At 41.5% G+C, this 19,554-nt stretch overlaps 2 protein-coding genes across 2 annotated transcripts in view; one reads left to right on the plus strand and one right to left on the minus strand.

Moving 5' to 3' along the window:
• The window catches only part of cttnbp2 (cortactin binding protein 2), a 91,346-nt gene extending 84,517 nt beyond the window's left edge, over positions 1–6,829 (plus strand). Inside the window, exons 18-23 of the mRNA XM_010739159.3 lie at positions 801–1,039; positions 1,171–1,365; positions 2,103–2,154; positions 2,346–2,445; positions 3,923–4,030; positions 5,274–6,829. Of these exons, the coding sequence (XP_010737461.3) occupies positions 801–1,039; positions 1,171–1,365; positions 2,103–2,154; positions 2,346–2,445; positions 3,923–4,030; positions 5,274–5,651 (1,072 nt within the window). The 3' untranslated portion in view covers positions 5,652–6,829. The remainder of the gene's footprint in view (positions 1–800; positions 1,040–1,170; positions 1,366–2,102; positions 2,155–2,345; positions 2,446–3,922; positions 4,031–5,273) is intronic.
• A 1,339-nt stretch (positions 6,830–8,168) lies between these two features.
• Positions 8,169–19,554, minus strand: part of cftr (CF transmembrane conductance regulator) — a 33,379-nt gene continuing 21,993 nt past the window's right edge. The window contains exons 19-27 of the mRNA XM_019261484.2: positions 19,286–19,436; positions 17,164–17,391; positions 15,834–15,934; positions 14,533–14,763; positions 13,506–13,661; positions 12,914–13,003; positions 12,461–12,633; positions 11,807–11,912; positions 8,169–10,840 (exon numbers count right to left, since the gene is read on the minus strand). Of these exons, the coding sequence (XP_019117029.1) occupies positions 10,625–10,840; positions 11,807–11,912; positions 12,461–12,633; positions 12,914–13,003; positions 13,506–13,661; positions 14,533–14,763; positions 15,834–15,934; positions 17,164–17,391; positions 19,286–19,436 (1,452 nt within the window). The 3' untranslated portion in view covers positions 8,169–10,624. The remainder of the gene's footprint in view (positions 10,841–11,806; positions 11,913–12,460; positions 12,634–12,913; positions 13,004–13,505; positions 13,662–14,532; positions 14,764–15,833; positions 15,935–17,163; positions 17,392–19,285; positions 19,437–19,554) is intronic.

The following is a 19,554-nucleotide window of genomic DNA, read 5'->3' on the forward strand; positions in this document are numbered from 1 at the left end:
TTACCAGTGATACTGATTATGGTCCCGTTCCATTCAGCTCACACAGAGTCAGGGTGCTGCTGTGCTGCATGCTGGCTCAGTGGGAAGTCTCTGCTGCACTAAATGGAACCAAACCTTCATTAGTATCATTGGAAACACCTGTGTTGACCGTTTCATGTCAAAATGGCTGCCGTGAAAACACTTTAGCTAAAATGTTAGCTACGGTCAAAAGCCTGCTCCTTTCCGGACCAAAGCATTTCTCTTATTTCATCAGAGTGAAAATTAAATTTAATCAAAATTCCTTGAAAGGTGTGAAAAAAATAATAATTTGGACTTCATGTGAGAGCAAGTGCCGCTTTATTATCTAGCTGGTTTACAAATGTTAGCAATTCAACTTAGCTAACATCTTAGCTAAGATCTTTTTGATCGTCTCACTCATTAATCGATAAATACAGCAGAGCTGCGACTTTGCTGACGATAACGTGAGTTAACAGTTACGTCTGGACAGGAGCGGGCTTGTGACAGTAGCTTACATGTTAGCTTGGCTTTAAGTAATTGAATCAAATAGTTTATAAAACTGTCACATTAAACATTGAACCAGGGAATTTTTTATTTTTTTACTTTATAGATTACTTCATAATGTGATTGTTTGTCAATTACTTTCTGTTGAACCAGAAACTAGCTTTATCCAACATCTACATTCTTTCTCTGTAAACTTCCTTATTGTAATTAACTCTACCTGTGTGTGTGTGTGTGTGTGTGTGTGTGTGTGTGTGTGTGTGTGTGTGTGTGTGTGTGTGTGTGTGTGTGTGTTCACTCAGGTGGCTGGCTCGTCTCTGGAACGCCGTGGTTGTCCCCCGTGTGGAAGAAGCCATCATCTCCCGGGTAACAGCCAAGCGCTGCTCCTCCTCCTCCTCCTCCTCTTCCTCATCGCCTTTGTTGCAGCGACCATCTCCTAGCAACTGTGGGCTGAGTGCCGGCCAGCAGGCTGTGGTGAAAGCCGCCCTCAGCATCCTGGTCAACAAGGCTGTTCTCCTGGGCTGCCCTCTGCCTCGACATGGTGTGTGTGTGTGTGTGTGTGTGTGTGTGTGTGGGCGATACAGACGACGAGGAGGGTTCATGCACACGTTTTACCACCTGTTGTTTCAGTCGGGACATACTGATGTGTGTTTTTGCTTTGGTTTCCTGCAGAGATTGACAGATACCTGCTGGAGTTCAGAGGCGGGACCTTCCCTCTGTCAGCCATCGGCTCCTATAAAGGAAGTGGCGGCGGTGGAGGAGGTAGAAAAGGACGCGACAGCAGCAAGTTGAGACGATCCAACACCAGCCCTCGGAAGAAGGGGAGCCCCGCCTTAAACTGGAGCTGTGGCGGTTCCTTCAGAGAGGGTAAGACAGCTGCTCTGCCAGCAGTGATGCCGGCTGTGTCCTTCAGATCACCTTAAAGTCACGCTGAACTCACTGCTTCTTCTCCCCAAATGAATTGGCCTAGCCTCGCAGAGACCAGAACTAACGGTGTTTCCAGCCACTCCTAGTTAATTGTCCAAGAATTCTTAGTAGGGTTGGATCGATGTAAACATTTTCCAAACAGCAATACTGACTTTTACTTTTACCAACTAAGTGTTGCACATATGAACATAATTAGAGCTATGATTGAGAGTGGAGTCACAAGTTATTCCAAGGGATTCACTAAAGGAGGGTCCCTGTATATATTCTGTCCATGGCTGCAAGAAATGAAGAAAATGTGGCTTTCAGAGGGTCCAGTCAGAACATGGGACAATGGCTTTGTATCAGCTGTATCCACAAGGGGGCACTATTTGTCAGTTTTAACATGCTGCTGTGAATGGAGTCTCCACCATATTTCAGCTTCAATAATTGACAGAAAGCTCTGTGGATTATTCTGAATGACGAAGACACTGTTTGTACTCACAGCATTGGTTGCTATGTGTCTTTTTAAGATAAACAAGTTATCTTTATCTTGTATTGGGGTGGAGGCAGACATTTGATTAGAGCATGATTTGAGTCCAGTAGGAGTGAGAGTGACGATATGTTTTTGTGATTTGAGTCAGCCGAACTTGGAAATCATGTTTTATTAATAACTTTGTTCATATGTTCTTGTGTTGCAGGTTCACTGTCGAGCACTGATGTTAGCTTCATGGCCAATGGCAAAGATCAGAGGTTTGTATTGTCTTTGTAGTATTATGATGCAGTGATAGCAGCAGTAGCACTGGTCTCACTGTAGCAGAACAGGAGTCAGACAGCATAATAATAAGGATGTTACAAAGCAGAGTTAATTAGTTATTGTGTGACATGTCCGTGTGTTAAAAGCTTAAACTGTGACACTAAATTAAATTTCACTGTGTTTGTAGGGAGCCCGTAGGTCTGTCTGTGTTCTCTGATGATGAGACGGATTTAATCAGAGAGCTGCAGACCATGTGCTCCAGCAAGTCAGAGCCAGACATCAGCAAGGTACTGTCACTCAGAACCACACACACACACACACACGCACACACACACACACACCTTACACACCACTGTCAGCAGCTCTCTGCTCTGTGTGTGATTCAGTCTTTCAAACCTTACAGTGTCCTACAGAACAAAATCTGATGCGTTTAAAATGTGATGGAGAGTATCTACAATAATTAATGACAGCCAAACAGAAAGTCTTACAGCGATGTAGCACAAACACAAGCAGTACAGCATGATAATTAAATGACATTCTTGTGTATTAAAAACATTATTAAAACACTTAGAGTCATCATCTTTATAGTGAGTTTCAACTCATAATTTATCCGTCTGGACCATGACTTCAATGTTTTGGTTCACAGCTCTCATAGCATCGACTATTTAACACAGATCAGCCTAATATCTGGAGTATTGGACTCACGTCCACAGAACTGGATGGAAGACTTTTTTGTTCCAATTCTGGATGTCTGCAAACATATGTTGATGATGTGTCAGTGTTGTGTTCATAGCCTGGTCAAAAAATGTTTGAAGGTTTAAATTCATCAGACTAACAGATCATGGAGACAGTGTTGGAATATTCCCCATCATTAAAGCAGTGTAGACAGTATTATTTATTACTCTAATACTCATGTTTCTTTAATACAAATTCACATAAGTAGATTGCTCCTACGTGGCCTGTTCCCTTCGTAATACATGATAAATACATATAGACGGACCTCTGCCTGTCACTGTGTGCTTCTGTCATCCAGTGAAATACAAAAGAAACCTCAGAAAACTGTTTTTGTGTTCAGAAGCCACTCAGCTCTTAATTACACAGACATTCCAAACACTCTGCTTTTAGCTCACATGTTTTGACTCATTCCCAACGCTTTAATTCGTGGTTGTCATCCCTCCAAATATAGAGAGACCTTGTGTGGCACTGCAGCCCTTCACTGGCTTGGTAATGACACTCACCTTGATCTCGCTCCTGGGCTGTTTGAGGTGACGCCAAATCGGTTTATCGGGTTGAGTTCGCTCTTTGACTCATGAGATTTTAAAACGACTAAACAAGAAATGATACTGCTGTAGTTCCTCAACAGCTTCAGGCGGTGTGAGTCTTTAAAAGCTGCCCTAAAATCTGATCTGAAAGTATTCTGACCTTGGGAGTGTTTCAAGTTCAGAGATATGTTCTGGCAATTCTTGAAAATTGCAAAGATCCCTAAAGATCTACTTTACAAACTATGTCAAAACATCTCGACAGCTTTGTTTTGAAATGATTGTTACCAGAATTGACCCTTTTTAAAAAGTAATCCCCCTAATCAAAGATACTGATGACACCTCTCCACCAACATCCCACCCAGTAATTTCCTTCAAATAATGACCTGCTGTGAGGAGTCCACAGCGCGGCCTGCCACACTTCTTAAGCTGTGTGTTGTTGTTACCCACATTCAGTCAAAGTTTGACCTGCCGCTTAACACTCACCCTCGTTCATCCCACACAGATCTCTCACGCCAAAGACGACTTGATCCTGTTCTCCAGTTCTCCCAGTGAATCGACGCCCCCCCACAAGGCCGAGCAGGAAACCGCCATCCAGCAGCGATCACAGACGGTGAGAACAAAAGAGAGTGCGAGTACATCGATGACACTTATTCTGTGCCAGCAAACAGCGAGACAGAGACAATACGGCAGATAAGATCGGGAACAAGAATAAATCCAAAGTCGATTTAAACATCATCATTATTGCATAATAATTATTAGATAATATAACACAAACACACACTTCACAATTTTTTGTCTGCAGCAGCTCTTTTGGTTGTGTTCAGGTCTATGTATAAAAAAAACAGCACCCTCCAATAATCTGTGCTAATCATCAGTCAGTCCATTAAGTGAGCACACTGAGCCACAAACTGCTGACTCAAATGTAAAATGAACGCTGTGTGATTGTTTTGTACAAATTTGAATCATGTGTCTGCTGTGGTCTGCATTACCTCACACATAACTGACCTGTCCGACACGTCATCACTGCAGCTGTAAAGTTGATACATACATAGCAGCTCAATGGAGCCTTTTTGCCTCTTTTAGCTCCTTGTTTCAGTGTTGCAGCAAATTGATGTCATGATTCAGAACACAATCAGTTGAACTCCTAGCATAGAATATGACTGGAACTGGACATTTTTTAGGATGCTGACTGCCAGGGTGAAAAAAAAAGACAGTTTTTTTTTTCTTCTTTTGACCTGCACTCTTCTGTGATTTTTACTGAATAGTTTTGGAATTTTATGACTTCTTGCTTTGTATTTTGTGTTGACCGCAGGATGAACTGGAGAAACTTCAGTGATTCCAATCACTCTTGTCTGATTGTCTGCAACAATTTATCGATTTAGTTGTTCGTTGTCAGCTATTAAATTAACTGTTAACTATTTTGATGATGGATTAATTTCAGGGTAAATTTTTTTTTAAGAAGACTGTTTTACATGACAGTAAATAGAATATCAGCACACAAGACGTTTGACCTTTCTGACGTTTAATGGACCAAACAAACAATACATTATTTGAGAACAGTTACTGCGTGAGGAGGGCGTGAAGTTGTACAAAGTACTTTGGTCGATCATCATTCTTCATGTTGAATAACATGAAAAAAGCTAGCAATTAAAATTTGGTGGGGTTATGTCTAATCTTTATGAACAGAAGTAGACGAGGGACCAAGGTTTTCACAGCTGTTTCTGCTGCCCCCAGAGGCAAAGTCATTGATAGCCGATGGGTTCAGAGATTGGGTTAGTTTGCATATACAGTCGTGGTGACTAAAACGATTAAATAAAAATGGCTCCAACTCTCCAAACTGTTTCTTTGTACAGGCCGTCGTCCGTCAATCCAGCCGCAGCTCCACCCAGCCAGCCGTCCAGAGCAGTGACCGGCGTTCGGGCCCTCGCGCCAAATCGCAGCTCCCCGTCCCCAGCAGCAGGGGGCCGCAGACACGAGGCTCCACTGCTGCCACCAGCAGCAGCAATAATAACAGCAGCAGCAGCAGCCCCAGCCAAACCCACACGCCCCCATGCCGCAGCAGAACCACCAACAACAGCAGCAGCAGCAGCAGAACAAAGCAGGTTCCACCCAGCCGCAGCAGCAGCAGCAACAATATCTACTACCGCAACAACATTAACGACAACAACCAATCACACGAGGACATCTGGATCCTCCACAGAGACCTGCATGAAAACAACAACAGCAAGTAGACCCCCCCCCATGATTCCGCTGTGAACCTCCCTCCATAATGTAAAGACTAGGTACCTGACGACCTTTGACTCTTAGTATTTGTACTTGTTATCCGTACTTGTTACACTGTACTACAGTTGTGTACTTGGGGACCATAGTTTTATTCTATTACAGTATTTGAAGTATTTGATCGTTTGGTTTGGTAAGATTTAACGTGGGGAAAGAAAAAAAACAAACAACAGAAGGTAATGCAGCAGGTTACTTTACTGTCGCCTTATTCCAGTGATCAACCTGCAGATTATGGGACAGTATCAAGTAGAACAGATAAAGAGTGGAAGAATTTACTGAAGTATGTATTCGCCTGCCTCAAAACAGTGCTGACACAGTATTTTTGTGTACTTGAAGTGAAATACTGTACTCCTCCTCCTGGTATAAGGCCATTGAAGAGTAACTGAAGGTACTTACAGGTGTTACCTTTCAGAGAAAAGTGTTTTTGGATCAAAGAAAGAAATGAGCAGGTTTTTTCTTTTCTTTTTTGTTGTTTTTTGCTATTAAGTATTTTGAGATATTCAAGTGTTTTATCTTTAAATAGTTGCAAGGTTGGATTAAATACTGTTGAAATTAATCAGGGTTTTACCAAATATATTTGTAAATAAGAATTAGTAAGTTTAAATGCTCTATAGATTGTATTGTATGTGGTATGACGCTTGTACAGTGACGAAACCTTAAAGCAAAACTGCTGAAAAAAAGACAACTTGTATATAGTGTTTGTAAGACGAGTTTGTTTCTGAACCCTTCACTTGTTTCAAAGTGGAAGGGGCTGTGGCAATAAGTAATAGAACTGTATAAACACAGGATGTCCTCAATCAACTGTAAGCCATAATAAATATTTTAAATGCCCATCATTTCCCTCGAGTCATCTTCAGTTTGACCCCAGCTGAGCCCGACGGTGTAAGTCATACTTTTGTTTTTGCTTTCCATTATCACTGTGTTCTTCGTATGTTTTTACTTTTAAAAAGGACAAGTTTTATTTTAAGTGGACATTGTTTATATATATATAAATATATATATAAATATATCTATACATATGTACAGGAGAGATTTTAGTCAACCTATGATTTTGATCTGTACGATAGCTGTTTGAGGTTTAAAGAATTGTCTTTCAAGCACAAACATTAAAATGGCACTGTTAAAAATCCCCGGCAGAGTTTTCATTTTTAACGGCACACACACACACACACACAGGACCGTATGAAGCCCTCTACTCAGCTTCCCAGAATGCTTCACCACATCTGCAGAGAAGGAATATGGAGTTTTTACATACAGCTATGAATTTCATTTCACGAAACATTAGCTAACACATCCTAATTCCATATGACATTGCAACACTCATTGGGTATCTAAAAACCTGTTGCTGTCATGCTTTAAGGAAATGAAGGAGCTACTCGCTGCTCGGACATTTTATAAAAACTGCAGATGGTGGTGAGACAGTTCTTGGAAAAACTAAACAGATATTAAGCCTTTTAAAATAGATATTTTACTTTGTTTTGTTAAGTTGATAAGCATTGAACCTCTGAAGTTTGTCATCCTTAAGTGTGTATCTATTTTTATCTTTCATGTCGGTATCAAATGGCAAATGTGTAAACTGTGTACAGCTCTGTCACACATTTGTGCCCTTCTGGCCTTGGGCTGTTGTTCCTAGTTTGGTTTAAGCCCCTCACTTCCAATAAAGAAGAAAAAAAAATTCTACAGCATACAGTGATATTTTAGACAACTGTTTGTGTTCTTTCCTTTCCTTTCAACACGTGCACATTTGTGCCATCAAGAAATAGTTTTCACAGTTCACTGTGGAAGAACTCGACCAGCCTGCACAGAGCCCGGACCTCAACTCCATGGTACTCCTCGGTACTGAAGCTCACTGACATCTGAATGCGATCAAATCCCTGCAACAGGTTCAACATCTGCTGGAAAGACTGAAACTAGAAGAATGGAGGCTGCATGGCTGCTGCACAGCTGCAGTGTTTGGGTGTCTACACACTTTTGGCCATTAAAGCAGGGGCAGTAACATTACATTACAGTCACTAACTTAATCACAAACTAATAGTAAATTCAATCAACCACTAGAGACGCACAACCTCCCTTCCTTCTTAACATCTTTGTAATGTAATAGTAAATTCAATCAACATCAATACCTGCAACAGACAAAAGGGTGTGGAAACACTTTCTGGAGGGGCTGACTCCTGCAGCAGACAAAGGAATGTGAAAGGGGTGTCCCTCAGGTATAAATGTTTAGGTCTCCCCATGCTCGGGGTCTTTCTTCATCTTTGACCGCTCTCGTGTTAACCTTTTCTTCGCAAAGAAAATAAAACCTTGTCGGCCGGCAGAAGTCTCTATTTCATTCTTCAGCATCAGCAGAGAAATTTCCACGACACAAACAAAACAAAGGTATAAAACTATTTTCTTTCAACATAATTGGAGCTCGCAACAAAAATGACATGACCACGGTGAAATTGTCAAAATCTTTAGTTTTACTGGAAATATAATTGATTGAACAAATACATTTATACATTTTAGGACCTGTGTCCTTTCCTATGAGCAAGAAACAACTCTGTTCTTAATTTACTCAGTAAAAAAAAAATCTGTCGTCACAGTTAACACATCAAGGCATTTCTCCACGGTACCTTAATTTTTTATTCAGTATGAAAGGAGCAACACACTCTTCCCTTAACCAAAAAAGAAAGTGATGTTAGAGTCACAATGGTTTCCAGTTTCCAAGGGAAGTACAGACAGAACATGGAAAAAAGGTTTTAAAAAAGAAATGCTAAATGTTTGCGTTTGTACAGCAATGGCTTTGAAAAAATAGACTTTATTTCACGTAGAAAATGTCTTGAATTACCATCTTCATCGAGTAAAAGTAAAAAGCACAATTGTTATCAAAGTCTACACTTCATTTAATGGAGCAACTGGGGAAAAAAAACGTACAGCATTTAATTGATTGACTGTTTCCTTGCTGTGAAAGCGGATGAGTACCTCAGGGTGTCTCTAAAGTGCATTCAGATCGAAAAATAAGGGTATCTGAGTCATCACTCGTTAACAGCGTCATGGTTCCTGTTGATGCGTGTGTTGACGGCAGTCAAGTTACTGCAGCGTCACACCGACTAAACTAAAAACATTAAAAAATATATTCAGGTGAACACATGAACTGCTGTAGAAGTTTCACAAAAACTCTAAACTAAGTGTGTGTGGACTGCAGAATATGTAGGCCAATACGGTGCTTGATTTGTGTCTTATTGTCATGGACAGTCTGGCTGTTATCACACTTTGTTTTAGCACTGTGTCAGTTCTAGAGAACTGTCTGGGTGAAGTCATTGTGGACAGCTTACAACGCATGCCAACAGAGGTGCTCCTTATGACAACACCTGTTGTCACCTTGACACCTTGATTCACTGACAGTGAGTTTTCTTGACATGAAATTTGTCCACACTGAAATATGACAGTGTTTTCACATTTATTCAAACTGTCCAGTTAGCACTACTGAAGCATTTTTCTGTTTAATGTGCAGTGATTCTAACATGGTCCTGATCTGGTCTTCAAATTCTGGTTTACAAGTCTCCACAAGCAGCATTGTGGCACTGTTTGCAGCTGGGTGCTTCCATCATAGAAGATCACAACTGTATGTTCTATACATCATGTGCACTGCAGGAGGTTTGTGTGATTTTGCAGTGTGGGATCAATTCATACATTTGAACTGTGAGAAACTCTCCTGCTGCTGTGTTTGAGTGTTTTGATGTGTCTTCATGTTCACATGGTCGTTTTATTCTCAGTTTGCACGGCGTTATCTGCATTGTTCTTTCCTGTTAGCGATCTGAGGCTAGTTCACTGTGGTGCATATGAGGAGTTAACGTTGTGCTTTCTGAGCTCTCATAGTTACACTTTGTATTCATACAGGAGTAAAACGCCCCAATCTGATCTCACCCTTATGGAAGATAACACAGTGAGTCAGACTTGTGCAGTGGCTGCTGTTCAGTCTGAACTCAAACAAACACAGAAGGCTCCAGTGAAAATGAGCAGGAGAGTAATCCATTACTTCAAACTAATAAAAATATTTTTCCAACAATCCTGCAAAAATCTGTGACGTGATTGGTGCTTTTTCAAAGCAAATGCTTCTTTTTTTCCTTTTTTGCTTCAGAGGAGAAACTTTTTGAACTGAAGGAAGTCTCACACTGTTTGTCCACCTGACTGACTGACCTGTGAAGACACTTTAAACTGTCCTGTCAACCAGACTGAACCATAGATTTTTGGGGGTGTGCTTAATTTACAGTGGCACCTCTCGCTCTGCTCCCAGTGCTTCTGGAAGTAAGATATGCCCTGCAGCTTACGCACACACACAGGTTTATTATTTTTCTAATTCAGTAACAGATTTACAATCAAATCTTCAATTTTGTATCCTGCAGATTTTTTATTCCAGTTGACCTACGTACAGATGTACTCGTATCTTCTCTAAACTATGTTGCACCGTGTTGGTCAACGTGTTGCATACTTGTCATGTGAAGTTTCTGTCCCCTCAGCCTCCACATTCTGCACTGAACACTCTTTCATTTAATTTGTCCTGTGTGCAAAACATCCTCCACCACTTGTGAGCTCCATACATCAGCCTTGTTATGCGACAGTAAAATGGACGTCAGCATCTGTGTGTGTGATCTGTCTTTACATGTGTATAATATACAGTATGTGTATAAGGGTTCGGTCAATATATCAGTCTAAATGTGTTGTTTTATTCGTTTCATGTCACTTAAATTTTTATTTCTCCTCTTGTTGGATAAAATAGTTTGTCTGGTTTCTGGTGATGATTTTTAGTGTCCCACAGTGAGAAAGGCATAATGGCTCAGAAACGTTTATAAAAAAAATCATCAGTATCGAAACATTTGATCCTGTTTTTTGTCCTGTAGGTGTGTGTTTGTGTGTGTATGTGTGTTCTTGTGTGCCTGGCCGGCTAGAGACGAGTGTCGTGAACGTCGTCCTCAGCTTCCTCTGGCAGAGATGAGATCTTGGTGGTGGGCGGTGCCGCCCTCTTGCTGGAGTTGAGGCGGTGGAGCGTTGGGAAGAGGCGGAGCCGGTCGGCGGGGCTCATGGCCTGTTTCAGGTGACTCGTCTCATTCAGCAGCTTCTGAATGGAGTCGTAGCTTTTCATGGAGCTGTCCTCGATCATCTGGACAAACAGGAGCGAGGGGGAGATGTGTTTAACTTGGCTGTAACAACTTCATGACTGGATAAAACTGATATTTGTGATAATCTGCTCAAAATTCATGCATGTCCCTCACTTTACACAAACGTCCTGCAGTTATTAAGTTTATCAGTTGTTCTGTTCGGTTCTTGTGAAAGTGGACCTTGCCTCAGTACTGAGCTACATTAGGTCCACTCTACAACCACAGTCAACAACAAACACACCCATCGGCTGCTCTATGATTGACTTCAACTGTCTCCTCAGTGAAATGAAATGAAATGTTCTCTGTTGGCAAACATCTTTCAGTAAAAAAGGAAGCTGTCAGGTTCAGTTCAGGCAATCTGAAGCAAACAGGTGGGCAAAGACTCTTTTTATGTTTCAGGTTTTCTTGTACAATAACTGTCTAGCATCATGTCTCAACACTTGATGTTTTTTTACATGAAGCAATCGACTGTAGCTCCATGCCGAACACAGATTTACCCTCAGGGACAAACTTTACTCTGCTCCACCAAACACAGAAAGATGAGCCGAGTTGAGACATTGTTAATCAAAATGTTTTTCATACAGTGATTCTATCTATCTATCTATCTATCTATCTATCTATCTATCTATCTATCTATCTATCTATCTATCTATCTATCTATCTATCTATCTATCTATCGATCTATCGATCTATCTACAAATCATACTCTTAGTCCTGGTTCCTCTCTCTCTAGTAACATTAAGGTCACTTCCCTCATGTTACCGTCACGCCGACTGCTTGTTCCAACACAGACCCTCATTAGCAACATGTGAACACTCCAACACACGTTGGCAACCCACATCCAACACAAGGCAATAGAGTTGAATCTTGTATCACTTCATAACAGACTGATAAAGCTTCATGTTTTTTCATCAGCACCTGAGCTTTAAAATGTTGAAGAAGCTCAACGTTTATGAGTCAAATCTCACCAGGAATGATTGACACTCCAGCAGCGGCTCCACTCTGTGTTCTGATAGGATGACGGTACAGCCAGAGAATGCCTGCTTCAGTGTCTTCCTCAGGACCTGTAACGTTCTGCTCACACACACAGACACACACACACACACAGACACACAGACACACACACACACACACACACACACACACATCCATCATCATCTTCATCATCAAAGGCAGTCTCTCTCTACTGTTATCACATTAGCTCAGCGTTCTGTTCCTGTTGAGGCCAACATGAAAGAACCGTCAGCGTTGGCCTCAGGTTAAACTAAGTTGCTCATTATAGGCTTCATTTACCATCTGCACATATGGTTGTGCACACACACACACACACACACACTCCCACATACAATCTGAATTACTGTAAGCACTTCAGATTGTCACCATATGCAGTGACAGGAACACCAAACATGTTGGATCTGGGTGACTTCTGCTGCACTGTGACCTCAGTATGCACACACACACGCACACACACCACTCCTCATGTTGGGACCTCCAAAATATAGAAAAACAAAATCACATAAACTGAGACATACACACACACACACACACACACACACACACAAGTTGGTGTTAACACACACACACACACACACACACACACACAAGTTGGTGTTAATACTGACATGGGGTCAAGGTAGGCAGAGGGTTCGTCCAGCAGCAGGATGCGGGCCTTGCTCAGGATGGAACGGGCGAGACACAGCAGCTGTTTGTGACCGTTGCTCAACACGTTGCCACCGTCTTCCAGCTGAAAGTCCAGCTTGTCTGGAAACTGCTCGATGACTGACTTCAAACCCACCTTAGGACACACAACAGGTTTCATTTAAGAATTCACTCCACTGACCATCATGTAGGGAAACAGAAGGAATGGTGTTTTCATCTCACAAAGCAGCATCTTTGAAGAAATGCAGCGTTGAAGACAGCTTCAATTTTATTGACATTGCAGATTCATTTAAATAAGCTGACACAGCAGGACAGTTTTAGTTTAGATTTGGGTTACCCTAACATGTTACAGGCAAAACATCTGCACATCAAACTGATCAGTATATCAGTGTATTCTTTCGGACAGAGAGCCTCACCTCCTCGGCTACACTCCACAGCTCGTCGTCGCTGTAACGTCCGTGTGGGTCTAGGTTCATCCGAAATGTTCCAGTCAGAATAAAGACTCTCTGTTGAAAACATTTCAATCACATAGTCAAAGGATTGGATTAGAAACGTGAAGTGTAGTCCTGTAATGACAATAATTTGGATCAATTACAAAGGCAGGGAGATGCTTGATGGTGATGGTGAGTCAGAATGATCTTAACTTGGTCAGTGACCTGTTTATGTTGTGCCATGAGTTTTGATGTCCCATTTATTCAGTTTATGTAGTTTTTATAATTTTATTGTTTTGTTATTTATACTTATTTATACTTTAATTATATATTCATAATTTATCAACATTTATCTTATTCAATGTTGTTTTTCTTCACTGATACACTGTAATCAATTGATTTTGAGGAATAATTCATCATTTTTATATTTATTATCTAATCTTATATTGTTGTCTTGATGACTTTACTTTTGGTTGTTTTATTGTGATCTGTCGATCACTTGCTTGGAATTGCATTTGATTTGTTTAAAATAGTGTGCTTGCTGAAAAGCAGCTTGGGGGTCATACTGTAGGCGTACCTGTGGCACCACTCCAAAGGCCTTCCTCCATGTGTGCAGAGAGACGGAGCTCCAGGAGACGCCGTCAATGGAGATTTCTCCGTCAGTGGAGGCGAGGCGCAGCAGAGCAGAGAGCAGGGTGCTCTTACCTGAACCTGTTCGACCCAGCAGACCCACCTACACACACACACACACACACACACACACACCAGCATTTTAAGGTTTTAAGTTGATTAAAAAAGCTTGATTAACTCCCCGTTAATTTCCCCGTTTTTTCTTCTGAGCATGCATCTATATAAGTATGCACACTTACTGTACATATGTACAAATACTGTACAGAGTGCAGTACATACTGTATACTCATGGCATTGTGAAATAAACTGCCTTGAGGTGTTTAGGACTCTAAAAGCTTTGTGTCTTTTCTCCTGTAGCCTCGCAGCAACAATTAGTCCATTTATCAGGAGGCCACAGAGAATCTAATGGGACAAGGCTAAAGTGACTGACACTTATTGAGCTCTGTTGTCCTCCAGGATTCATTATGAGGGGCTCATACAGACTATAATCACTGTCAGAGAGGGAGAGTGGTCAAATTATTACATGTTTTCTCTTTTTCTACTGAAAGCTATTTGGCAACGAAACCCAGATACAGTTCTTTACCAACAACGGCCTCATCTGGAAACGATTGTGAGCGCAATGAGACTGACACAAAACAGTAAAGTTGCAGTCCGATAACAAAATAATGAGCTTAAAGTGAAGCGAAAGAAAACTGCAGAGGCACCAATAACTCCCACAACAAATGTTGTAATATAAGAACAATGATTGTATTAGCTTTAAACAGATGACATGTCAGCACACACATGAGACTGCCAGTCTGCTGTCATGAATGTCACCGTGCTATAACCTCTCTGTGACCCTAATGGCAGCACTCCTCCTGGGCTAATTAGTGTTCTGATGTTTAAAAATCCAATAAAGCAGAGCTAACACACATCACTCTGCCAAGTTTCATTAAAACCCAGTCACACACTCTTCACCATCATTCAAGACTTACACTCTGTCCACCCTCCACAGAGAAGGAGATGTCTTTGAGGACGGCTCGTCCAGCCTCTGTGTATTTCACGGTGAGGCCCTGGACGTCCATCTGGCCACGGTTGGGCCAGCAGTCTTGGGCGTGAGGGTTGTCAATGACAAGGTCGGAGCCTCCTTTCCCACCGGATTTCCCCGGCAGAGGCTCCTCTGATGGAAGATCAATGAACCTGAACACCCGATCCACTGAACGCATCTGAAAGGATGAGAGCAAAGATGAACAGAGCTGTGGGGTTGCTGGGAGTTAGCCAGTATAAATATGATACTACTAATGTAGCACTACTGTTCTCCATTGAGTGGTTGAGGCAGGAATCTCCAGAATCTCTGCACTGTGATAAGCAGTTCCACCAGCCATAATGTGGGTGAGAACAGCTGCTCATGGGCAAAGACTGGAACCTCTTACATGTTACACCTGCTTAGGTGAATCCTGTTTTTGCTGTTGAATAGAAGAGGCCGGTAAAATCCTGTCTCACTGGGGTAGCACATGTCTGCAGTTGGATTAGCAGTGTCAAGTGACCGCAGAGTGGAGTGGATTAGGTTTCCAAACTGTGTAAACGTTTAGGAAGAAATGTCAAATGTCTAAATGAAAAACTGCTTCAGAGGAAGGACTCACAGTGATAGACTGTGATGGAGAGATGGTTCACTGGCCAAGCTTCCAACAACGACTGGGTCTTTGCAACAAACAAATCTGGTGTAATCAAGTTAGTCCAAGATCTGGTCTGTTCAATGACCATACTAAAACTAAAACTAACTAACTAACTACTGTCTTTTTGTCTCTTTTAGGAAATAAGATGTAGCGATGGAATTGAGGCAGTGATTCTTCTGGACTAACTTCAATAGGGGCCGGGACTGAGGTGGCCGAGATGAGTGACCACAGGATCTTCTTTGTGACGGGGCCATCCCTTATCCAGATGGTAGATTTTCTCCATGTTTTTTGAGGAAAGAAGGCTAACGCTAGAATTTTGAATTTCATGTGAACTTCAGTGAAATGATCGGTGAAGTGGAGCACTGTAGGAAAATGTGGGAAGGTTGAAGACCAGATGGGCAGGAACATTGTGAACTGCCTGCAGAGATCTGGTTGCTGACACAGGTGTTAAAAAACGAACCCATACATGTTCAGAAAAACTTCTGATGTGTGTCTTTGTAACGCTTGACACACTTTTGACTGGCCACTGATTGTGTGGTATTTTAATCTAAGTCAGGCATTGCTATGATGCAAACAATGATAGATTTGTGTGTGTGTGTGTGTGTGTGAGAACCACATACCAGTCCATCTACAGTGATGCTGGTGATGACAGCCCATTGGAAAGTCCCCAGTATGAGCATGGCCAGGGCAACGATGATGCCAACCTCCCCTGGTTTGTCCTCTGTAGAGTATACACACACACTCTCATTAGCATTGTCCAATCAAAGCTGCCCTCTCTGATGTCAGAGCAGCACTCAGGTATTGCAGTTCTCCTACTGGCTCTATTAGAAACTAATGAGCTGTGAAATGACCCTTTAATTTGCTCTCAACATAAACACAGGGTATGACGCAGCAACACATGCTTGTTTGTGTGTGTGTGTGTGTATATGTGTGCATGTTCATGCATGTACATCCCATTCATTTAATCAAAAACACACACGCTTCCTTTTGTACATGACATGTTATCCGGTGGGATTCCAACAGTTTTGATCAGTTTTCACAGACAAACTGTCCGTCATGATTCTGATATCTGACTGTAACACACAGATAAGACAGAGGCCTCTTCACTTCACAGGCCCGGTGGAAAAGAAGAAGTTGTTTAGTAACTAACTTACTGGTATTTCAAGATGTTCCTTCCTTGACCCTGGGATTCATGTGTACAAACTACAGCTGCTGCTCTTGTTCCCTTGAAGCAGAGGTGTCAAACTCTGCATGGGCACTGCATAATTACTATAAATAACAACACCTCAAAATTAGCCTTTTTTAGTGTGAAGTAGACTAGCTATCACAACATGCCACGCAGCTGAGTGTCTGAAGTTTCTTTAGAATGCATAGTAGTTAATAATAATAATAGTTGTAATGTGGCTGATAAAGTAGATGAAAAAAGAGGAATCGATGAGACATTAAGTAATACTGATAATCAGGCACGAGAGAAGCATGTGGCAGCAAAGAAAAGATCAGTCATCAGCTTCATGGAAAGTTCATGAAAAAGCACAGTTGGTCTCTCTATTCATCTTTTCCTTCCATGCCCTTATAAAATACATATCAGTCATTTTTGAATATTAAATGTTATTGTGATTGAAACTGAAGTCTAATGCAACCTGTGGTTTGACGCCCTTTTCTTAAAGGCTACACTTACAAAAACAGATTCGTCCTTATGCAGTTTTTTTTTTCAGTTTCACCTCATTTGCATCATAAATCACTGTTTCAAATCAGTTTGTACCAAATTATACAAAAACACACTTTCCTTTTGTACTACATACTGGTTTTTAGCTATTATTTGCTTCACCAAACAGTGATCTCATCATGTCTCAACCTGTGTTGTACTGTAGCAGGTGATAAGGTTAACCACTGAAGGGCAGCCAAGACTGAGATCTATCCTAAATGCATACATGCAATCCCATCACTTACTGTTGGTTCCCACGGCGATGAAGGCGGCGGCGGTGAAGAACAGAACGAAGATCATGTCACAGCGGAAGAGAAACCAACGCAGTGTGGCCAGGTAGTGGAACCAGGTGGCTGTGTGAGTGTTCAGCGCCTTGTGGAAGAGCGTCTCGAAGTAGGTCTGACGCCCAAATGCCCGAATTGTCCATAAACCTTTCAATGAGATGATGAGGTGGGAGAAGATGGGGCTGCGAGCTGCAGGAGAGGAGCAGGGATACGTGTTATAATAATATTACTGGGAAAGGTACAGATTTTTGCTGTTTTTTGTAAGTTTCAAACCTCTTTTTGCTTTCAATAATCCTTTAGAATTGGTCTTTTGCAGGACTATTATTTCAGTAATGTAAATAAAACAAGGCTGCCAAAAAACAAAAACACTGTAATAATCATTTGAGTGACTAATACACATCATTTCCACTGTATATTGTCTGACATGCTGCTTGTGATACATCAGGATGGGGTTGAAGGAAATCCCAGCTCGGATCATCTGTCTAACCCAGACCTGCTGTCGGTGTTCCGGAAAGACCCCGGCGTCATCACCGAAACACGTTTAACAACAGAGTCGAGAGCAGAGCAGGGAGGTATGAAAAACACAGTGGCATCTCTGTCAGCAGTCCAGTCATCTGCTTTCTCATCCTCTGGCTGAACAGAGCTACACTGCTAGCTGACACACAATGACTTCTTAATCTGAATCGATATAGGTTGATCTGATATGATATAGCCTAGAACTATTATGGCAGGATAACACATAAATCCTAACGATAAAGTTCCGGATAAGATCTAGATAAATGTCATAAATACTGTAGATGAATACATTAACTATCAAAAATAATTTGAATAGTGTTTTACAAGCCCAACTTGTCACATACAAGCCGCGCCCACCACAGGGATGCTGCAATTGGCAACCAATGGCTGAAACACCAACAAAATGTCAGAGGATTATTTTATCACCCAGAGAGGAAAATGTATATTAACTAAGGCATTTTTCAGTTGCTGTTGTTAATTGCATTGTTAATTGTGTCTATTGTAACCATCAGTAGAGACAGTGTTTGCTACAGATCTGATAGTTCTGACTGAAACAGCCTCGTCCAGTACAACAATCCACTGTTGCGACAATTGTTTATGTTTCGTTTGAGTGTGTAATGTTTCCCAATAGCCTGCAATCAGATTGAGGAAACTGAATTCAGTAGTGTTTAAGACTTTATGACATGCAGATATCCTGGATCATAAAAAAGATACAAACGTAGATTTTGGTGGTTTGAACTGTAGGAAAACTGACCAATGCAGCTTCCTTCCATGCTCCTCATTGTTGCCCAAACAATGTCAGCAGAGTGACCATTTCTGTAACATATCACTGATTATGAGATGTTCAGTAGTTTCAGAGATTGTCCTAAAAATGTACAGCCAAATATTAACGCCCCAACAAACTCCATAATGTTATGAGATGCTCAAACTAATGGATACAAGCTTTTAATATTTTTTTTTTCTTTTAACATGGATACCGAACTCTTTGCTAATTGGAGGACAGCTCTTATAATTATTATCATTCACCCTGCCTCACTTCCTTTAACTGTTCCCACCCCTCTGTGGCAGCCCATTCATCCTCTCCTTCAACCCTTCCTCTGTCATGTTTTTGTTCTTCATCCTGAACTTTGCCCCCTTGGCCCTGGAACACGCAGCAGCTCTGCCTGCTGACGGGCAGTTACAATGACAGTGGGGTCTGCCCCCAAGTTTCGCTTCCTCTGTTCTCTATTGGTTTTCCTATAACATTTTCACTTTTATTCCTGAACATTTGAACTCTCGTCAGCAAGATGACTGTTCATGTATGTACAGCTGATCTTGGAGAGCTTGTACATTATTGAACTAACCTTACAAATATACGCTTCTGCTGAAAACGCTCTGGATCAAAACAGTATGATTCAGACACCAAATGTATAGTTTTCTTTAAGAGAATGTCATTCTCCTTACTCAGTACTTAACTTCCCATGTAATGCTATGATGGGAAGCAGCATGTTCTTTGCTTCTCCTCTCTGGTACAAAAAAAATAAAAAATAGTGCCATGTCAGACACACAAATTTCTCCCCACTCTCACCTTCAGCCTCCAGTAGCTTGAGTTGCTCTCCAGTTCTTAAAAAGTACTTTCTGAGGACAACAAAGATGAAAGCCAATGGGATGGCAGCGATGAAGATGTAAGGCCGCATGATGGACACAGTGAAGATGGCCCCCAAAACAATTAATGTGAGCTGGTGATGGTGAAAAAAAGAACAAAAGAAAAGAAAAAGAACAATCAGCAGCAGAGATACGTGCCTCACACATGTTTAAAGGATGTACAATGAATAAAAATCAGTAGATTGTTACAGT

The sequence above is a fragment of the Larimichthys crocea genome, chromosome X (assembly GCF_000972845.2).
Source record: "Larimichthys crocea isolate SSNF chromosome X, L_crocea_2.0, whole genome shotgun sequence".
NCBI classification, from domain to species: Eukaryota; Metazoa; Chordata; class Actinopteri; family Sciaenidae; genus Larimichthys; species Larimichthys crocea.